The 19,554-nt window shown below is 37.5% G+C and overlaps 1 protein-coding gene across 11 annotated transcripts in view; it reads right to left on the bottom strand.

The window, feature by feature from the left end:
• Fmnl2 (formin like 2) overlaps nt 1–19,554 on the bottom strand; it is a 277,669-nt gene that overhangs the window by 50,060 nt on the left and 208,055 nt on the right. For all 11 annotated transcript variants that reach the window (XM_063259092.1, XM_063259096.1, XM_063259095.1 and 8 more), the window contains exons 7-9: nt 17,800–17,908; nt 15,246–15,322; nt 13,590–13,683 (exon numbers count right to left, since the gene is read on the bottom strand). In XM_063259092.1, coding sequence (XP_063115162.1) covers nt 13,590–13,683; nt 15,246–15,322; nt 17,800–17,908 — 280 coding nt within the window. The remainder of the gene's footprint in view (nt 1–13,589; nt 13,684–15,245; nt 15,323–17,799; nt 17,909–19,554) is intronic.

Raw genomic sequence — 19,554 nt, 5'->3', positions numbered from 1 at the left:
TTACTTCTGCAAGATTAATCTGACACCCTTATTCTCATTCTCAGGCAAAGTCTCTGAACATGAGGAAAATTCATGAGGAAAACTATCTGCCAAGCCTTAACGCATATCACCTGGATTCAAACAGCCAGTGCATTCCTCTTTTCCCAGCAAAAACCTCCTGAGTTTGGTCATTACCTGCTTTCTGGTCTTCTGAGCTCAGACCAAAATCTGTTGTACCCATACACAATAGCCGAAGGAGTTCCCACTCTACTTTTTCACCCAGAATCTCCAAATCATTCTAAACTCTTTCCACAAGCCATTACCAAAGGCCCCATGGCCACATGGTCAGGTATAGTCATACAATGACATCACAGCTCTGATACCAAATTCTGTCTGAGTTACTTTTCTATTGTTGCTGAGACAAAATGCCGAACCCCTAAACTTAAGGTTTATTTTGGTTCACGGTTTCCGTAGTTGGCGGGCTCCAAGGCAGGGTGGCACATGAGAGGGGCGACTGTTCATGGTGGTGAAGACAGCAAAAGCAGCAAGTGAGGAGAAAAGAAATAATTCTCTTTCTGTCCCTTTTATCTTATCCAGACTGCTGCAGTTAGGGTGGTACCCACCCAATTGGTGGACTGGTCCAGGAATCAGGCACCCTTTATCCCAGAATCCTTAATCCTAGCACTGTACCGCTTATTAATCACACACTCTAGATTTAGCTGCCTCCAAAAAGCCCTTTGAGACAACTAGACACAACCCATGACAACGGGATATAGAGAAAATTATTTAGAACCATAAAACTGTGGAATTAGAAGGGATTTAGTAACTACTGGACTAATTTCTCACCTAAAAAAGAACATGCAGGGGCTGGGGATTTAGCTCAACAGCATAAACGCCTGCCTGGCAAGTGCAAGGTTGTGAGTTCAATCCCTGGTACCGGAAAAAAATAAAAAATTAAAAAAAAACCATGCAGCACAAGAACCAGCCCTGTCAAGAATTCTTTCAGCCTCTTGACCGTTTCTCTCTGATGGTCTCTCCTGACTATCCTCTCCTGACTATCCTCTAACCCAGTTTTGGGTCTCCTCTTTGTAGCACAGTCTATGGTGGAGTTCACCTACTCAGTTGTAATACACTTCTGTATTTGGACTAGACACTTTCACACACACACATACACACACTTCGATCACTTCTATTTAAGATTATTTTCTCATTCATTATTTTCCATGCACAACAAAGATTCTGAACTGGTCACTTACCAATAATTAAAAATAAAAACAATAGTAATAATTTAATTAAAACAAAATTTATTTTCTTGACCTAAAAATAAATCCCCAGATCATATTCATTGAACTTATTACTCTAAAGTATTTGAACAGATCCTTATTCTCTCTTATATTCATCCCCCCAGTCTGTGGGTCATTCTACCTCCTCCTGACTTTTCCTCAATTTCTTGGCTTCACACCCACTGTCACGTCCAGTAACTGGATCTAGGTGTCATTAATTTCACAACTGAATTACCCATTTCCATACTCCAGCATGTCTCCACTCAGAAGTGTTTTATGCTGAGCCACAATACCCTTGAGGATTTATCTGCATTATTTAAACTGTCTTTCTCACATTTCCAGAATCAAATAGAATATACATAATACATTTTATAAACTGCAAAGTATTACAAGATTGTAATTTTCTTTGCCTATTTTCCTATTATCATCTATTTGCAAACTGAAAAATTTTTTAATCATAGGTTTCAAATCTCTCCACTGCTAAGTCTTCAAAATCTTCTTCACACTTGCCTCCTTCCTGTCTGTAACATGGACCCCAGAAATTTTCCTGGTGCAACCAGCACATGTATTCTGACTTATATAGTGTTCTGAAACAGGCTTCATACCAATTTTTAGATTTCCAGAATTCTTCCTACCAAATCCAGCCCTTTCCTTCCTTGATGATCCTGCTCAAAGCCTGTCCCTTTTCACTCTGGTCATACTAACTACAGACTAGCAGCCCTGAAATTTACCAATAATTTCAGACAATGCAATAATCTGTCCAATCTACAGCTTTTCCCATTAGGTTTGTGTTTTGGTGGAAAACATATGACCATGTACAAAAAGTGCTCAGAATGTGATGACATGTTGTGTGAGGTTGTATGTGAAACCTGAGTTGAACGGATCTGGGCAAAAATCCCAGAGCTACCATTTACTAGAGCATGTTAGCTGACCCATGCACTTTAAGCCTCTCTCTCCTTATTCCTACTTCATACAGCTTATCTGAGAAGGAACAAAACAATATACACTAACCTGATGGTATTTAGAGAGCAATAAATAGTAAGTTTAAAAATTTTATTAAATAATAACATTTTATTGCATAAAAGTCTCACTGTTTTTACATATCCGTATGCCTTTTTAGGATACACTGTGTAATTAATTTAGTAACTAATGTTCATAAAATGGAAGAAAATTGGATAGATTTGTGAATATTGCTCTTTTCCCTTCTGAAGAGGATTTTTAACTAGTTTAAAAGAAAGCACGCCAACACAACCCTTATGCACTAACTATGGATTCCACATACATAAAAACATTCTTGTTTTGTAAGTATTTAAATTTCAAGTGAATTTGAGTTTGACTTGGGAATCAAGCTCAATAAGCACATTCCTTGTCAATAACATCTAAATTTTCAGTTTAAAAATTGGGACTCAAAATATACACATAAACAACACTCTCAAAGTTTGTAAATACTGTCCTTTTGCTTCTAACCTTGATAACATTTGACCCTTAACTAATTTCCTACTAAAGGCAGTCCCATGTTTCCCACGATAATAGGAACTTTTGTGGTAGACACATCATGCCTTTAATAACAGGGCTTCCGCCAAGCTAAGAAATATGTGCTGCTTCAACAACTCTCTAGAAGTTATAACAAAGTTGGATTTTATTTAGTTATTCTGAATAAAAAGTGGTGATGATCAGTACTCTTAATTCTGGAGAGAGATGACGTAAAAAATATAACAGAGTATCTCTACAAAGAGAAGCTGGGCTTGTATAATCCCACCTATATTATAACTGCTTAAGAGACTGAGAAAGGGGACAGGAACTAGCCATGGAAAACATCCATAGCAGCAACATCTAACCCTGCGTAATAGGGACAGTCCAGCCATGTTAGGATTATTCTTTCATGCACTTATCTTTTTCCCACTTAACATACTCAGCACCAAAGATAGCAGCCACATTTGAACCTGGATGCTTATTTAATAAGATGATAAATGTAGCTCTGTCTAGGGGTTAATGAGAAATTAATGGCCACTAAAATAACCAACAATCTAGAACATTTGGACACTGGGGCTGGGGATTTAGCTCAGCGGCATAAGCGCCTGCTTTGCAAGTGTGCAGTCATGAGTTCAGTCCCTGGTACCGATAAAAATGAAAAAGACCAAAAAAAAAAAAAAAAAACACTTGGACATTTAAAAACAATTATTTGTATTTTTACTTACTATAAAACTAGTAGCTAGACTATACAATTTCTTAACTCTGGAGACACAGACATGCTTTTAAAATCCTTGACATCTTATATGGTAAAATGGACTTTCACCATACAAGTCAGTGTGAGAAGCAAAAGAATGGGAGGGGCTCCTTCACACAGGAAGAACCACCAACGTGATCCTAACACAGACCTATAACACTACTTTCTAGCAGAAAGAAATGCTAGAATAGCGACCAAATCCTGAGCAGGGAGAGAAAACTTCTATTATAATGTTGTCTGGAATTGGTGATAATGTCAAGAATATAACAGCTTTTAGTCCAATATTCTAATCAACTCACAGCATGGCATTTCTTACTGTCCTGATGTCCCCTATAACCACAGACACCTACCTGTCAAGGAAGCACTTGTCAAGTAAAAGCTACATGTTTTGGTATTGCAAGTGCCTCTGTTTCACATTCTGTGTGGTCTCAAAGTAATAGACACTGCCTTCCAAGAATATGAAGTAAGAATGCTTGCACCAACTGTTTTACAGTTGGTAAAGGACTTACAGTTGGTAAGTTTCAGGATTGGACCTTCTAATAAATAAAAGTAACAAAGAAGCAATATTCTGTTGCTTTTTTTTTTTAATCGGTACCAGGGATCGAACTCACGACTGCCTACTTGCAAGGCAGGCGCTTATGCCGCTCAGCTAAATCCCCAGCCCCGTTTTTTTTTTTTTTTTTTTTTTTTTTTTAAAGAAAAAAGTGATTACTACTATTGCACAAAACTGAACTCTGGCTTGTGGAGAGACAGGTCTGATGAAAGCCAGGCTGCGGAGCAAGGCATCTCTATAACTGCTCACAGATAATGTGACCATCTGGTGTGTCTCTAGCACCAGCATCCTCTTGTACTTTCTTTTTCTTTCCTTTCCTGTTTTCAAGTTTCCCCAAGGCTCATAGAAAACAGAAGGTCCTGAAGATTTCAGAAATGAATGGAGACAGCAGTTCGAGGAATACAGAGACTGTCAGGGGAGGAAGGGGTAGAAGGAATGAGAAACGTGAATGGCAAAATGTAATGGACTTCAGAGCCCAACCACACCCTGCTCTGTCAAAGTGACCTCATGCTGAGTCCACTGCCAACTGATTTTTGGAGCAAAACGTAAGAACAATTTCTTTACTAGCAGACTCTATCTAAACAGCCAGTGATTGGAACAACCTTGTTCTGCTGCTCCTAGTTACCAGGACCTCTGTGGCAACAAAAAATCTTTGAGATAAAAAAATGAAATCTTCTGTGATCCTCCCCTAACTTTTAATGCAGTTTTTTCCTTCCTATTCCTTGCCTCCTTTAAGACAGGAGAGTCACAGCAAGGTAAATTCTTTGAAGTGTTATTAAAACTTTACCTTCTGCTGGGGATTTAACTCAGCGGCGTAAGTATCTGCTTTGCCAGCACACCGTACTGAGTTCAATCCCCAGTACCAAAAAGAAAAAGAAAAAAAAAACCTAAAAAACAAAACAAAACAAAAACCATCCACCTTCTTAATGTAAAGTGACATTCTCCCTCTTTTAACTCCTATAGTAGGCTATGAAATGTGCTCCTCACACAAAAGTGTCCATGCCCCAGTCGTTGAAACCTATGACAATATACATGGTAATCCTTGACATCTTATATGGTAAAATGGACTTTGTAGATACAGTACAATTAGGCAGTCTGAGATAGGGAAACTGTCTCGATGGACCAACTGTAATCGTAGAGGTCCTTGAAGGAGCCCAGAAAAGCAGAAACAAAAGCAGAGAAAAGAAAAGATGCCATTTCAGACTTTCAAGGGGTCACACACAGGGAATGTATGTGGCCTTTAGAAGCTAGAAAGAATATGGAAATGAATTGCCTCCCATAATCTCCAGAACAACACTGCCATGTTTGCTCTTTTCAAACTTCTAATTCTAAAACTATAAGGAGGAAAAAAAACATAACAACAACAAAACACTTATTATTTTAAGCCACTAAATTTGTGGTTGTCTGTCACAGCAGTTGTAAGAAATTGCCATCTGCCTGTTGACTCCTGCTCCCTGAGTCTCTTGGCCACCCCCATTCTTGTCTTGGTTAGCTCTTCTATTCACAAAGCATATTGCATTTACTTTTATAGGACATACTTTATTAACTCCCAAAATATTCAGCTGTTTGCTCAACTGCCCTGAAATGCTCCTTTTCAGGGTAAAACCGGTGCCCTTTTTTTCACACTATTTACTGACGTTTCTGACATAGAAGGCGCTCAAATTTCTCCACTGAGTTAGCATAACTCATCCTTTCAGCAGTACACCCCTGTTCACTTCCTTACTGCATGATAATAAAGACACTGATGACAAATGACTGGTTTATTACCAGGAAATGATCTAGGAAATTCGATGCCAATGGCTCCTTCTTTAGAAGCCTCTGACAATATCATTTACCTTTTCAAAGTAGATTTGCTTTGAAAGTAAATTTGCTACAATCCAAAGTTTATAAAGCTTTCAGTCATGAAGAAAAACTAATTAGGCTGAATGAAGAGGAGAGAGAAAAGAACAACAAATATTTTGGTAATTCCCATGAAGTCACTGTAGCGAACTGTCTTTTCCAAAACCTGCCATGGCTGTCGCATGTTGTTCTACATGGTGACCCCAACACGCCGATGATCCAGAAGTCAAGTTACTGCCTTCCCCTTGCAGTGGGGTGGCTTTAGGACCTTACTGTAACCAACAGAATGCCAAAGTGTCACTATACAATCCCTAAGACTAGCTCAGAGGACATGTGACCTCTGTCTCTTTCAGAGCTTGTTCTCTGATGTTCCTTCCTGGGACACTCTCTTGAAGCCTGCTGCCAGGTTGTGAGAAGCCCAAACACATACTTCTACATGGTGGCACTCCAGTTGGTAGATCCCAGCATTTGAGGGACTCACAGATAAGACTAAATATCTGAGTGAAGAAGCACCCAGATGAATGCTTGCAGATAGTCAATCATATCTTCCAAGAGGCATGCAGTAGCACAGAGATAATCCCTGAATGACCTTCTGACATACAGAATCCATATGTTTAAAAAAACTAGGCTTGGGGTATTTTATTCCGTACAAACAACAGCTGTACGTAAACAAACACACAAAAAAAATACCTAATAGTACTAATGCTACAAAGGACTTCAACTTTGCTTTCAGACCTCAGGAAGATGGACCAACCAGAGTAGAGTCTTGCTTAATTAATTAAACTGATTGTGGCCTGATATAGTAAGCTGCACCCATGCTCTAGCTAGCACTATGACTCCCATAGTTTAAAGATTACATGGTTCGAGATTGGAGAGACAAAAAAAATTAAGGACGCTTTCCATGTAGAAAACGTAACCGCTTACAGTTATCTGGATGGCCCCTTGCGGATTTATAACCTCATGACCTCAAGTTCTTGAGAGGTTAGATTACATGTGATTAAACTCACTGGAACACTGGAAGCACACCAAAACTTCTGCTCTTCTTCCTCTAGTTTGAGCCATTCTAAATAAACTTGACAAGTTTTCTTAAACCTGCTTAGTCATGTGAAGCACAGATGCCCAGTAGCTAAACAACATCAACTTTCTTAGGAAAGCTTCTAGCAATAGGGAATAAAGAAGAACAGCTATTGCCAAAAGAGCTGGTGGCCTCAAGTGACTCAGCCTCAGGACTCCCTCCATGTATCTAAACTGGAAGGCGGAGGCAATGAGAACTTTAAAAGCTAGCCTCAGACTATTTTGCTAAAACCAGATGCTTTCATTATGGAAGTACATGAGAACGCATCAATAGGAACCCTGATGAATTCCTCCCCTGATGATGTACCTCCCAGTAGTCTGGACAGCAGATGGCTTCACGATCTCAGAGGGGTCTATCACTCATATCATAGTAGGTTGTCCCATTGCAGATTCTATGGGGACAGCACAGTTTTCCTCTGATTCAGAGGGGAGCATTCTTCACCAGGCTGTTGGAGATTTTTTGGAAAGGTAAGGCAATTTCTTAAATACATCAAAAAACATAATGGAGAAAAGGGAAGGAAGACTAAGAAAAACTAGAAGGACTTGAGCTTCTTGAGGTCCAGGTTAAAAACCCAATGGGCGGCTGGATTAAATACTAATAAGGAGCCTAAGACTAATTTTGTCATCAAGGCACAGAAATGAGTTTGTCAGGCTCACATTTATTCTTTACACTGTATCTATTGATGGAGCATTAATTTTAATTTTATGAGTTTTATTATAGTAAACAATGAGTACTTAACAGGAAAAAAAATCACAAAAATATTGATTTTTATTAACTGAGTCTTTTATAAAAAAGTGTCAAAATTTTCAGCATCAACTGGTTGTTGTAAATAGTCTAACAAAAGAGTACCAGAAATAAGTTCCTATGTGAAAAACTGGCCTTCCATATGCCAAAGACTAAAACTAGATCCATGTCTATCACTATGCACTAAACTAAAATCAAAATGGATCAAAGATCTAAATATTAAAACAGAAGCACTAAATTTATCGGAAGAGAAAATAGGCAGACATCTTGGAAGACATAGGTGTAGGCAGAGACTTAATGAAGGCATGGGAAACAGTACAAAGAATCAACAAATGGGATCCTACAAATGGGATTTAAAAGCTTTTGCACAACAAAAGAAATCACCAACATGGTGAAAAAACAATCCACAGAGTAGGAAAAAATGATAGTTATCCTACGGACAAAGGACTGCTATCTAGAATATATAAAGAATTGAAAAAAAATCACATCTCCTAAATTGAAAGACCCAATCAAAAAATGGACATTTAAGATGAATATGCACTTCTCAGATGAAGAAATACAAATGGCAAATACATGAAAAATGTTCAACATCATTGGTCATTTGAGAGATGGTAATTAAAATAGCACTGAGATTCCATCTCAACCCAAAAAGAATGGCTATCATCAACCAATAACAAATGCTGGAGGAGTTGTGGAGAAAAAAGGAACTCTTCTCCATTGTTGGTAGTAGCGTAGACTGATGCAATCACTGGGGAAATCCTTGTGGAGATTCCTTGAAAAACTAGGATTACAGCTCCCATCTGAACCAGTTATTCCCCTTCTGGGCATCTTCCCACAAGAATTGAAAAACATCACACCATAGTGATATATAGGCAGCCACGTTTATAGCAGCACAATTTGTAATAACTAAATCTTGGAAACTCAAATGCCCATCATCTGAGCATTGGATAAAAAAAGTGAGGATTTTTTATACTCAGCCATAAAGCAAGACAAATGGGGGGATTTTATAGGTAAATGGCTGCAACTTGAGACCATACTCATAAGTGAAATAACTCAGATCCACAAGTATAAACATCATATCATCTCATAAGTGTGAGAAAATGAATGAGTAAATAGGATATAAAATGTACAATAGGCATTGTGAATTGGAAAGACTGTTACTCAAAAGGGAAGACAAACTGATAGGGCAAAAAAGGAAAGGAAGAAAAGGAAAAAAAATGCATGTATACACAAGATAGTTAAGACAATTATACAGCTAGTTTCTCTTCCTTTATTGAAAAGTTAGTTTTGTGCTAATATTATTTGGAAGAGACATCATGCCTGTCTCTGGAATATTCTGGAATAATTACTACAAAGACAACAATATACAATGTATCAACTATTATAACTGTTCTCCTAACCAGTTTGGGACTCAGTTTCATTGTTATGTGTATTTTTTTTCTTTTTCTTTTTTTCCTCTATTAAAAAAAGTAAGTTTTGTTTCAACAGTCACAGCCAAGGCAGTCTTCACACATGACCAACTCCTTGTTCCATCACTTATACTGATAGCACATGTGTTTTGTTTTCTTGTACCTTCTTGAAGGGCACAGTTGACATCTTCATTTTCCTGTTGTCATTGTATGTCTTTGTGATGCTGCACCTGTCTGTCTGTTCACCTATCAGCTCACCAGCGTGCCCCCCAACTTTTTGCGTATTTCCTAGGGCACAAACATTTTGGTTCTCCTCTGCTGTAAATGATCTCCTGTGATCACCATTAGAAATCTGTGTAAGGACAGCAGAATAGGAAATACTTTTCGTTCAGCTCATGAAGTGTCATAATATACTTCTGAATATGGTTATTGGTGCACATAGAACGTTTTACTTGCATTTCAACTTTTGTGTATTTCACAGCATCTTTAAGCATTTCATCTGTCACAATGTCAACATTGAAAGGAAGTGCTGGCATTTTGTCCAATATATTTCACCTCTGTGAATATCTTCACTGTATTTTTTGACCTAGTTCTAATATTGGATCATTCCATTTGGTGGTGTGGTCATTTTGCCACATTTCAACTAGTCCAATATGGACTCACATCACAATTTTCTTCATCATCTTAATCAAGGAGGTCTGCATTTCCTGTAACTGTATCAGTCAATTCTTGGTCCACAGGAACTTTGGCGCTCATATGGCCAACATTAAAGTTGTCATCAACATCATGGTCAACACCACCACCATCATCATCATCACCACCACCACCATCCAGCTACACCACTCTTGTGTTATAAAAGCATGTATTTTACCATAATGGATCATCTTCACCCCATGCATGAGTAATCTGATGATTCACTTTTGACCTCCTCCAGAACTTACAAATCTGGTTTTTTATGTGCCATTGTAATGAACTGAGCTACTTCCACCAGAAAAATCAAAATAAAACTTTTTTTTTTTTAACAAATCCCAGAGTGATGTGGGTCTACTGGACCCTCTGTGATGCTCAGGTAAATATATATAAATCCAGTTAAAGCATAAAGGTGAGTTCAAATATCATTCTGACACCTTTATACACATACACTCTCTTTGCTGTTCATCATACCAAGTGAGTAAACACCAAAATTGCTTCCTGTATCCCTCAGAGAAATGTGCTGAGACATACAGCCAGCTACTATGATACAAAAGTACAAATTAGAGAAGTAAGGGATGGGTCCACTATACCCAGGTTTATGCCCTTAGGGATAAACTCCAGTAGGTAAAAATCCAGTAGGTGGAAGTCAAACACTAGTAAGTGTGATGTCATGACAGATTGCTATTCATAGGTCATGTTGTTTGCAAAGGAAGAAAAAGTATGACCAGAACTCACAGTGTTGATGGCAGCTCAGATTCATGGACACAGCCAGATTTCGTCCATATTTTAGGAATGTGTGCAGGTTTCACTAAGCAGCCTTCACCAGATTCCTTGTCAAATTTGTGCAATTCCAATCTACCCTTCCTCTTTATATTAAATTTCTGCATGTTACAAACTAATAAAAATAACAAAAGAGTAACCTTTTACTTTCAAAAGTGTTTTTTTTTTTCCTTATCTGGTGTCATATTCCAACGGTCTGCTCATCTGTGTTCTAATAATGATTAAGCCCAAATGATCTATCTACTCTAAAATACATCATTTTATTTGCAGAAAGTAGTAATTCACAGTAATAACATGGATAAGTTTTTATTCCTTTTCTTAAAAAACATAAAAAGCTTTTTAAAAACATTCTTGAAGGTAAACCTCCTTTGGGCCCATTCTGTTACACTGGTCTTCCATTCCTTCTGCCAGGGGTAGCTCAAAAACCTCAACAGCACAGGTATTCCAGAACACAAAGAAAATGTTTCTACATAGCTAGTTCTAAGCCTCCATAAACTCAGAACATAACAATGCCATTCTGCCTAAAAAAATTTAAAGAATCCTTTATTGTTATATATAAGAAAAAAAATCAGCTCGCATAAAGAAGGGTGGAAAAGAGAAAGGATTTAATTAAACCATGTCAACATTACATTTTTTAAAGACCAAGATCAATACAAGGTAATGTTTTCCAACTCCACGACAAGATAAAAAGGATGACACTCCTTTAATCTATTCCTAAGAATAAAGACTCTTGGGAGCATGTTTCTGCTTTGTCCAGGGTCACACAGTAATTAGGATAACCCTTTGCCTGGAGCTACCTACAGCTTGACCTAAACGTAAATGCAAGCCAAGACCCAGCTCTGTCCTTGACCCTTCTCCCATTTCCTCAGAAGCCAAGCAGAAACAGAACCTAAACGCTCAGCAACACTCACAGGTAATGACGGAAACAAAGGAGGGTGATACTGACACTCTCAAAACTTAAAAGTCAAAGTAATTTTCATTACTCCTAGCCAGACAGGAGATACAGTAGGACTATTTTTTTTTTAAACTAAGCATCTGCAATGCCCTAAATGTCTAAACCATACACAATTCTGACATAAGAAAGTTAAAAAACTCAACTTGGCTAGTATTTGGGTTTATTAGTTTGATTTTTGGATTTGTTGTTTCAATTCTGCAAGTATTTCCGTGCCTACCATGCATAAGAAAAGTATTCTATCTAACATAGGAGAAAACTAACACATCTCAAAAGTACTGGCTTTAATTCTGATTCCATACAATATCTTTAGAACATAATTTGACCTGCACTATAATCAGATAGTTATATTCTTAGTTATATCAAAGGTCAGTGATAAACTATACAGTGAATTCTTCCCATATAGAAAGAACCTGATGTGTCTTTCAAATATAATCCAATGATATTAAAAATTTGGGAATTATGTTAGCAGCATATGCTATTTACCTTTCATTTTTAAACCTATCCATTCAAACATACTTCCTATTTATAAATGAAAATTCATATATTTATACATGATTTATAAAGATATTCAAAGATAAGCATTCATACAGTCTTGTCTCTAAGGTATATTTGTTTTGGAAGCCAGAATATGAACATAAATTCACTGTTATTCATCCTTCTCTTAGAATCTGAATATTTTCTCACTATCACAAGGGCTAAATAGACAGAAAGACAATATTTGGTTCTTTCCATGACTGACAGGAACAAAATGAATAACATCAAAATCTCCAAGCCCTGACTGGGAGAGGGAGGCAAGGTAAACAAAGGTGTTTGCCGTATTGTATATTTGAAGCTTGCCAGCCTCTACACAGGACCACCGCACCACTTTTCAGCACAGAGAGCAGCAAGGGTTCTGCTACCCATTAAGAAGACAGAGGTCAGGAAGAGAGTTCTGGAAGCCCTATCTAATTCAGCACTTCCATCACTGCTCTCAAGACATTCACACACTTGGGTTCAAACTGCAACACAGCTTCACAGAACCATAAATCCTGATCCTGACTGTACCATTACCCAGTGACATGAACACAGGTAATTATGTATTTGATTTTAGTGTATTCTTCTAAAACAATAGAAATATTTACAGCTCTTTCAAAGATGTCAAGCTCTGAGGTTGGTGCAAAACAAGTACTACCTGGGCCTTCCTTAAGAAAGCTTGGAAGCCTCTCTGCTATCCAGATTTTAATCCAGTTTGAGTCTTAATCTAGAAACGTGGAATCAAATGGGATCACCAGGATAAGACACAACTCGATTGATGGTCCTACCGTGACTAGGGCTCCAAGAGCCTCCATCAGACCCCAGGGACTACTTCTACAATCTCCCTTCTCAGTGTAGGCTCAGGCAAATACTGCAGAAACACAGAATCCTCTTCTTGGCCATGTAACACTGTCCCTTAGCCCTGGGAGAAACTGGCTCACGTCTCAGTTAAGATGTCTTGATACTTTGGGGCAAAATCCTTAGTACTGTATACAGACATGCAATGGTTTCTCTTTTTGTTGTCAATCAGTCTCTATTTTCAACCATACATGTCCACTGGTTTATCAGTTTTCAGTGACAAGACCTTAGTTCAGGTTACAAACTCCTAAAACAGGTGCCTGCATTTACTTGACATTTTTTCCCATAACATCCAGCAAAGCAGTGATAATAAATATGATTTGGGGGAAGTAACTATGATAAAAGAGTTCTTAAAACTTACATTACACCATTTATATAAAATGAAAATGTATGCATATATGACAACCTGTTTTCAATCTGGCTATTCCATGTTCTCCAAAGGAAAATGAGTTCTGGAATCTTTTTAACTTAAGCTAGAAATAAGATATCCAAAGAAATCTTAAGCCATCCATTTATGATACATAGTCTAAATTTATTACCTTCCTTCTGCTAATAGCTTAGAAAATCAACTATCATATCTTTAGATGCTTGAATAATGAAAAGATAAATCCATTTTTTCAAAGATGTCCAAACATGAGATGTTTCTATGAGAAACCAAATTAAAACTATAACGTATCCTACCTCCTTGAAGTTATCAAAAGCTGATAAAATGATTTCATGCCCGCCTCTGACAAGACAAACGGCTGCCAAAAGCTCCAAGACAAGGGCTTTTGTTCTGTCAAAATAAGAAAAAAGAAAAACACAAATCAGGAAAGTGACATAGATCACCACTCCTTCTTGACAGGATGGGACCAACAGAATAATCTACCAACATGTATTTTTTAAACGTTTACTAACTAAGTACAGTTATGTTAACTGCCTTCTAAATATGTGATTTGTCTAAAACAAGGTGAAAGGCATGCTTTTCACCTCCAAAATTACAAATTACTCATGAATGAAAACTAATTCTAGAAGAATAATCTCCAGTCCAGCCACCAGGTAACATAAAGACTTCCTGAGGTAATCTGTGAAACACAAAGTAGCTAATTTTTTTTTTTTTTTTACAAAAGAGCCAAATGTAACAGGAAATTTAGGAACATATAGAAAAAAATACCTGTTAAACATTTTCTCTGGTTTTAAGAGTCAGAGTTATAATATGAAATTAATGTTTTACATCTCAAATCTCTTTACTCAGACATGGAGCCGTAAAAATTTCACATAACAAGTTACTATCATTACATCTTCCTATGCAGATCTGGAAGGAGTTGGCATTCAGCTATACGAATACAAAGCTGTAGTAATACAAGAGTATTTTCTCTGAGTCAAGAAAATAAACCTCTACCTCAAATATTTTTTGAAGGAGAACTTAAGAGATGCATTCTAAGTTTGCAAAAACAATATCACCAAAAAGAAACACCATTGTTTCTTCATCATAAAACCACTTTATTATTTCATCTTTATTCTGGAATAAAACTATTGCCAACCCCTTAACAAAGACAGTTTTGATATTCGACAGTGTCAATTGTCTTAAGAAAAATGAATAATGACTTCCTTAGAATGGAAAACAGAGACAAGAGAGCCTGAGTAATTAGGATTTTAGTAAAATAAGAAAAAAATCACAAAGTTCAACAGGTTTAGTTAGGGTAAGTTTGAAAGAAAAATATTCAATATATAAACAGGACTTTATATTACTTTCCAAATCAGAAAGGTCTAATTCAATAATTAGATTCTTTTTCCTGCAGTATCATGTACTGAACCCAAGGCCTCTTGCATGCTAAGTAAATGCTCAAGTGGTATCTCCAGCCTTTATTTTTTTAAGACAATCTTATTACATTGTCCAGGCTGACCTCAACCATGTGATCCTCCTTTCCAACCTTCCCAAGCAGCTAGAATTACACATCTGGGCCATCATGCCCAAATTAACAATCAGATTTTTTAGCTGAATTAAGTTTTTAGATATTTAGTTTCTAGAAAGGTACCTGATGAAAGGAAATTATATATTTAAAATGAAGAATAGCTCCCCAGAGTAGTGACTACTGGAATATTAGAATAACTTCTTAAAAAATGATGAAGACAAGACTTAAGGTAATCTATGAAGTAATATGTGGTGCTAGCCTTTACAGAACATAAACATAAATGAATATCTACATCCACACTTACTTGTATTTCTTTCCTGTTTGGTAACTAAAGCTATAGACATAAAGGCAGTGAGTAAATGTGGATAAGGGACAGTGGTAACTCAGTTAAATGCAGATTCACTCTCTGCTTTCCTAGTTTGACATCACGAAGGAAGCTTACCTGGGATTCTTGTTGTTCAAGCTTAGAGCAATCTCATTGACAGCATGTGGATGAGACATGACCATGTTGAAACCATACTAAAATACAGTAGGAAAGAAAAAAAAGAAGCATCAGGAGACTGTGCCAATGCTTACTAAAAAACATAACCCTGAAGTTTCTACCTCATGTAACTTAAGTGTTATAAATGCAAATGTTCTTAACATACCGCTGTCAGAACATACTTCTTTATCAAAAATTCCAGGAAGGATGCTATTATCAAAAGATCCTCTTCCCATTATTTAAGAATGAGCTACATATTTTATTTTATTAAAATAGTGAAAATACCCTCAGTTTTGTGTGTCAACTCTGCTTGCTCATTAAATTAATCTAAAGACTACACAAAGCACTGACTGACTTTCCAAGATCCACTCCAGGTCCACTGACTTTGTATCCCAATGACAGAATCCCAAAACCTGAGTTTTTTTAAGCTTCCAGGGTCATTCTACTATGCAACAGCCACTGTATCTCTCGCCTTCTCTGGGAAATGGCTCTCAGGACCAAAGGGATAGGAAAAAGCCTCACCATTCTATACAGTGAAGAAAGCTATCAACAAGCTTCACACATCTTGATTTTGCTGAGCTAAAGAATACTGTCTCTGGTAATCTCATCTCCAGTTTACTTAGGAACTAACTTCCTTACACTGAAAAAATATATGCAGTCAGAAAAAGCTTGTCAAAGCTCCTAACATGCAGATAGACATGCAGCTTACCTCCTACCAAAGATACTCTTTCCATGCTCCAATCTAATGCCAACACCTACATTTGAGTCCTTCATTTCATTCCCTTTCACCTACTTAGTAACAAAACATACACAGAAATTCCTTTAACTCCCATCATTCTTCCTTCTCTATTGATTCATTGGCATTAGCATAAAAACAGGACACATGTTCTTACAAAACCCTCTTTTAACCCCACAAACAATGTCTAGATGTTACCTCTCACTTTTCTCTGTTGTTCTCAGCAAAATGTCTCCAGAGCCTCTGGGTCCTTTCTTCCCCAAGTGTTTCACAGTTCATCTCCACCATAACAATGAAATCCTCTTTACAAGACCACCAATGATCTGCATCTTGCTAAACCCAATGGCCGCCCTTCACTTCTTGACTGATGTGACTCATTGGCAGCATCTGAAGGAGCTGACTGCATCTCCTTGAAACATGCCCTTTACTTCCCTGGCCACACCTCAGGTTTTCTAGAAAGGCCTTCCTCATTCCTCCAATATTTAAACCAAGTATCTTAGGGTTCAAATTGTTAACCTCTTCACTAGCATCTACTCCTGTTGATCTCACTCACTTTACTACTTTCCTATAACATCTAATGCTAATAATTATTCTCAAATTTATAATTTTTTTTTGCCTTAAAACCCACTTTGGCATATCCAACTACCTATTTAAGATCATCACTTCAATGTTTAACAGTATCTCAAAGTTAAAATCCTCAAGAAAATTCCTAACAATCTCACACTATTGATCCTGCGTATTCCCCATCTTAGTAAATGCCAACTCAGTCTTGCAAGTGCCCAGGAAGGAAAACCTGGTGCCATCCTTCACCCCTGGCCTCCTCCCTCACTACAAACCCAACACTGCTGCCATTACCACCAAAAGAAAACCAAGACATGACCACCTCTCTTCATCTCTACTCCTGTAACCCCGGTTCATACCACTAGCAGAGCTCCCCTACAGCACTACCAACAGCCTCCTAAAAACAATCTACCTCCTCTCACCTTTGCACTGCATGTCAATCTTAAATCCAGAAGCCAGAGATCACATTAAACACAAGTGTCACCTCATGTCCTTGAACCATGATTACCTTTTCACTTACAACAAAGCCAAGGTTCCTTCACCGACCCATAAATTCCCAAGTAATCAGGCCCCCTGAAGCCCAAGAAGAGGCTTCTTGCCTCTTCATCTTCTTCTGTTCACTCTAATCCAACCTGGCCTTCCTTCTGTTCCTTGCAGAAACAAGGCTTATTCCTGCCTCAGTGCCCTGGCACCTGCCCTTCTTTCTGTCTTCTCTAATATCCTTTCTTTTCTTCTTGGATTCAAGTTGTTACACATGTTATTTTCTCAGTGACACTTTCCAAGCTGAACTACTTAAAACTGCAGGCACATTTTTGGTACTTCCTCTCTTTCTGGATTGTTTTCTATAGCATCTGGTATAAGGGTTCCCTGGATTCAAAGCCTTCCTGAGTTCAAATCTTGACTCTACCACTTATTAGCTACATGATTTGGGGAAAATTATCTAATTTCTCTGTGTCTTAGTTTCCTCATAAGTAAAAATGGAGAGGATAATAAAACCAATCTCACAGAGATCTTACAAGGGTTTTATGTTCATAGGTTTAAAAGCACTAGAACTCTGAAAAGTTTCTGTAGTTAGCTTTTTTTCTATTTCATCATTATTATTATTATCTGGAATAGTACGCAGTTTACCAATTTATTTGACTGTCATCTGTTCAGCCTCTCTGGAAAATTCCCCGAGTTAATTCAGACTTTTTTGAAGAACTAGAAGCATACACACACCTGATAATTCATGATGGCACGTAAACACATGATGCAGACGTGAACATCATCCTTCTTACTCACTAATCTGGAATTTTTCAGGGTTCTTCTACTTGGCAAAGTACTATATCTACAATAAAACAGAAACTTTTACAAAGTGACAGATTACTTTCTTAGCATAGGTACGTACACACAATTGAAAAAAAGGACAGTGTTCTCTACCTTTCCCACAAACACCGCAAGGTTTGCAGATCAAAACTACCACCAACAAACCCATTACCACAAAGCTATTTCCATAGACTGCGAGGTCCCGTGATTTTGTCATCATCTTTTCAGGTCAGGTACCCAGAGGGAATGAAATTCAACCCAACTCCCAGCATTTAACAATCAGATGTACAAGAGACTAGTAGCAATCAGGACTCCTATTCAAGTAAGGGTGAGACCGCTCACACCTACACTTCCAACCATGTGACTTGACTGTAACAGTACATTTTGCATATCATTCTCAGGATCTCTACTTTGGGGTTTAAACTGAAACAGGATCATACATTACTACTTTGATTTTACTCCGTAATATTAGAACCTGAAGCCTTAATGTCTCATCTCTCACCCAAAGCCTGGTCAGACAAATGAAATCTAGAGGGAAAAATGGCAATAAGGTAAAGGGATAAAACGTTTCAATGTTAGAATAAATTGTACAGACCATCCAATGCTAAGCCTTTGTTTACCTTTCTGGAGATTTATCATAGCTTACAAAGAGTAACTGACAATGTACCATGTTCACAGAGAAAAGAAAACATCCAGTTTCAATATGAATTTTATTGCTTCAAACAGAAAACACAGATAGGTCTTCTGTGCAACAAGACTAAAAAAAAAAAAATAGATTTCAAACACTGCCAACTAAAATCTTGTAAGGAATGTACCACAAAATCACCTATAGCTTTTGAATTGAAAGCATTAAAAATTTTAAAGGAAAATATGATCAATAGTAACAGCTTTTAAAAGTCCCAAAGGTGTAGGATAGAAGTTGAAAACTGAACTGACAAGTTTATCTCAAACCGTTCATCGGGGCAGCTTTTTTGAGAGGTCGAGGGCTCTCAGTTGGCAAAGCACTTGAGAGTATACTCAAGATCCTGGTAGAGAACTGGTGGAGAGGGCGGGGTAGAGGGAGGAGCAGAGCAGGTGAGCAAGGACAGGGAGGGAAATGAGAACTAATGGAAACAAATTTCAGCAATGGAAGTTGGTCTCATTTAGTTCCGAATGCAAAAACAAAAGCAGTTGATATTTAACTAACAAATTCTGATTTTAATGGTAACTCGCCCAAAATGTGTTGTTTCGCTAAAATTCCAGGCTGAGTGTAGCTGCTGACATACTTCTGGAGGTCACTGCAACCTCAGAGGACACCCTCCGTCTGACCTAAGCATACATGGTCTTCTCAGGCTACACCTGAGTTCTTCCGCTCCCTCTGCCTTTCTTATGTTCAGTTTTAGATTTAATGGAATCACTTATTAACTACATGACTATATTAGAGACATAATTTTCATTTCTAACTGAAAGCATCTAAGTTTTCAAAAGAAGAAAAAGTGATGTCAGGAATCACTTACATTTGCTAAATTACACTTATACACAGTGATGACTGCAGAAGGACAACACTGATCAAGGCAAACTATTTGTTATGGAAGATGAGACACAATTCCTTATTTCCACTCTACTTCCAAATAAATTTTAATTATTGTAGTAAACAAATCTGCCTTACGTATTTGTTTCCTAAAAGGT

Source organism: Cavia porcellus, unplaced genomic scaffold (assembly GCF_034190915.1).
Source record: "Cavia porcellus strain 051 isolate PalLab524CR breed Dunkin Hartley unplaced genomic scaffold, mCavPor4.1 scaffold_12, whole genome shotgun sequence".
Lineage (NCBI taxonomy): Eukaryota > Metazoa > Chordata > Mammalia > Rodentia > Caviidae > Cavia > Cavia porcellus.
The sequence above is the reverse complement of the archived record's forward strand: the minus strand, read 5'-3'. Positions and strand labels throughout refer to the sequence as shown.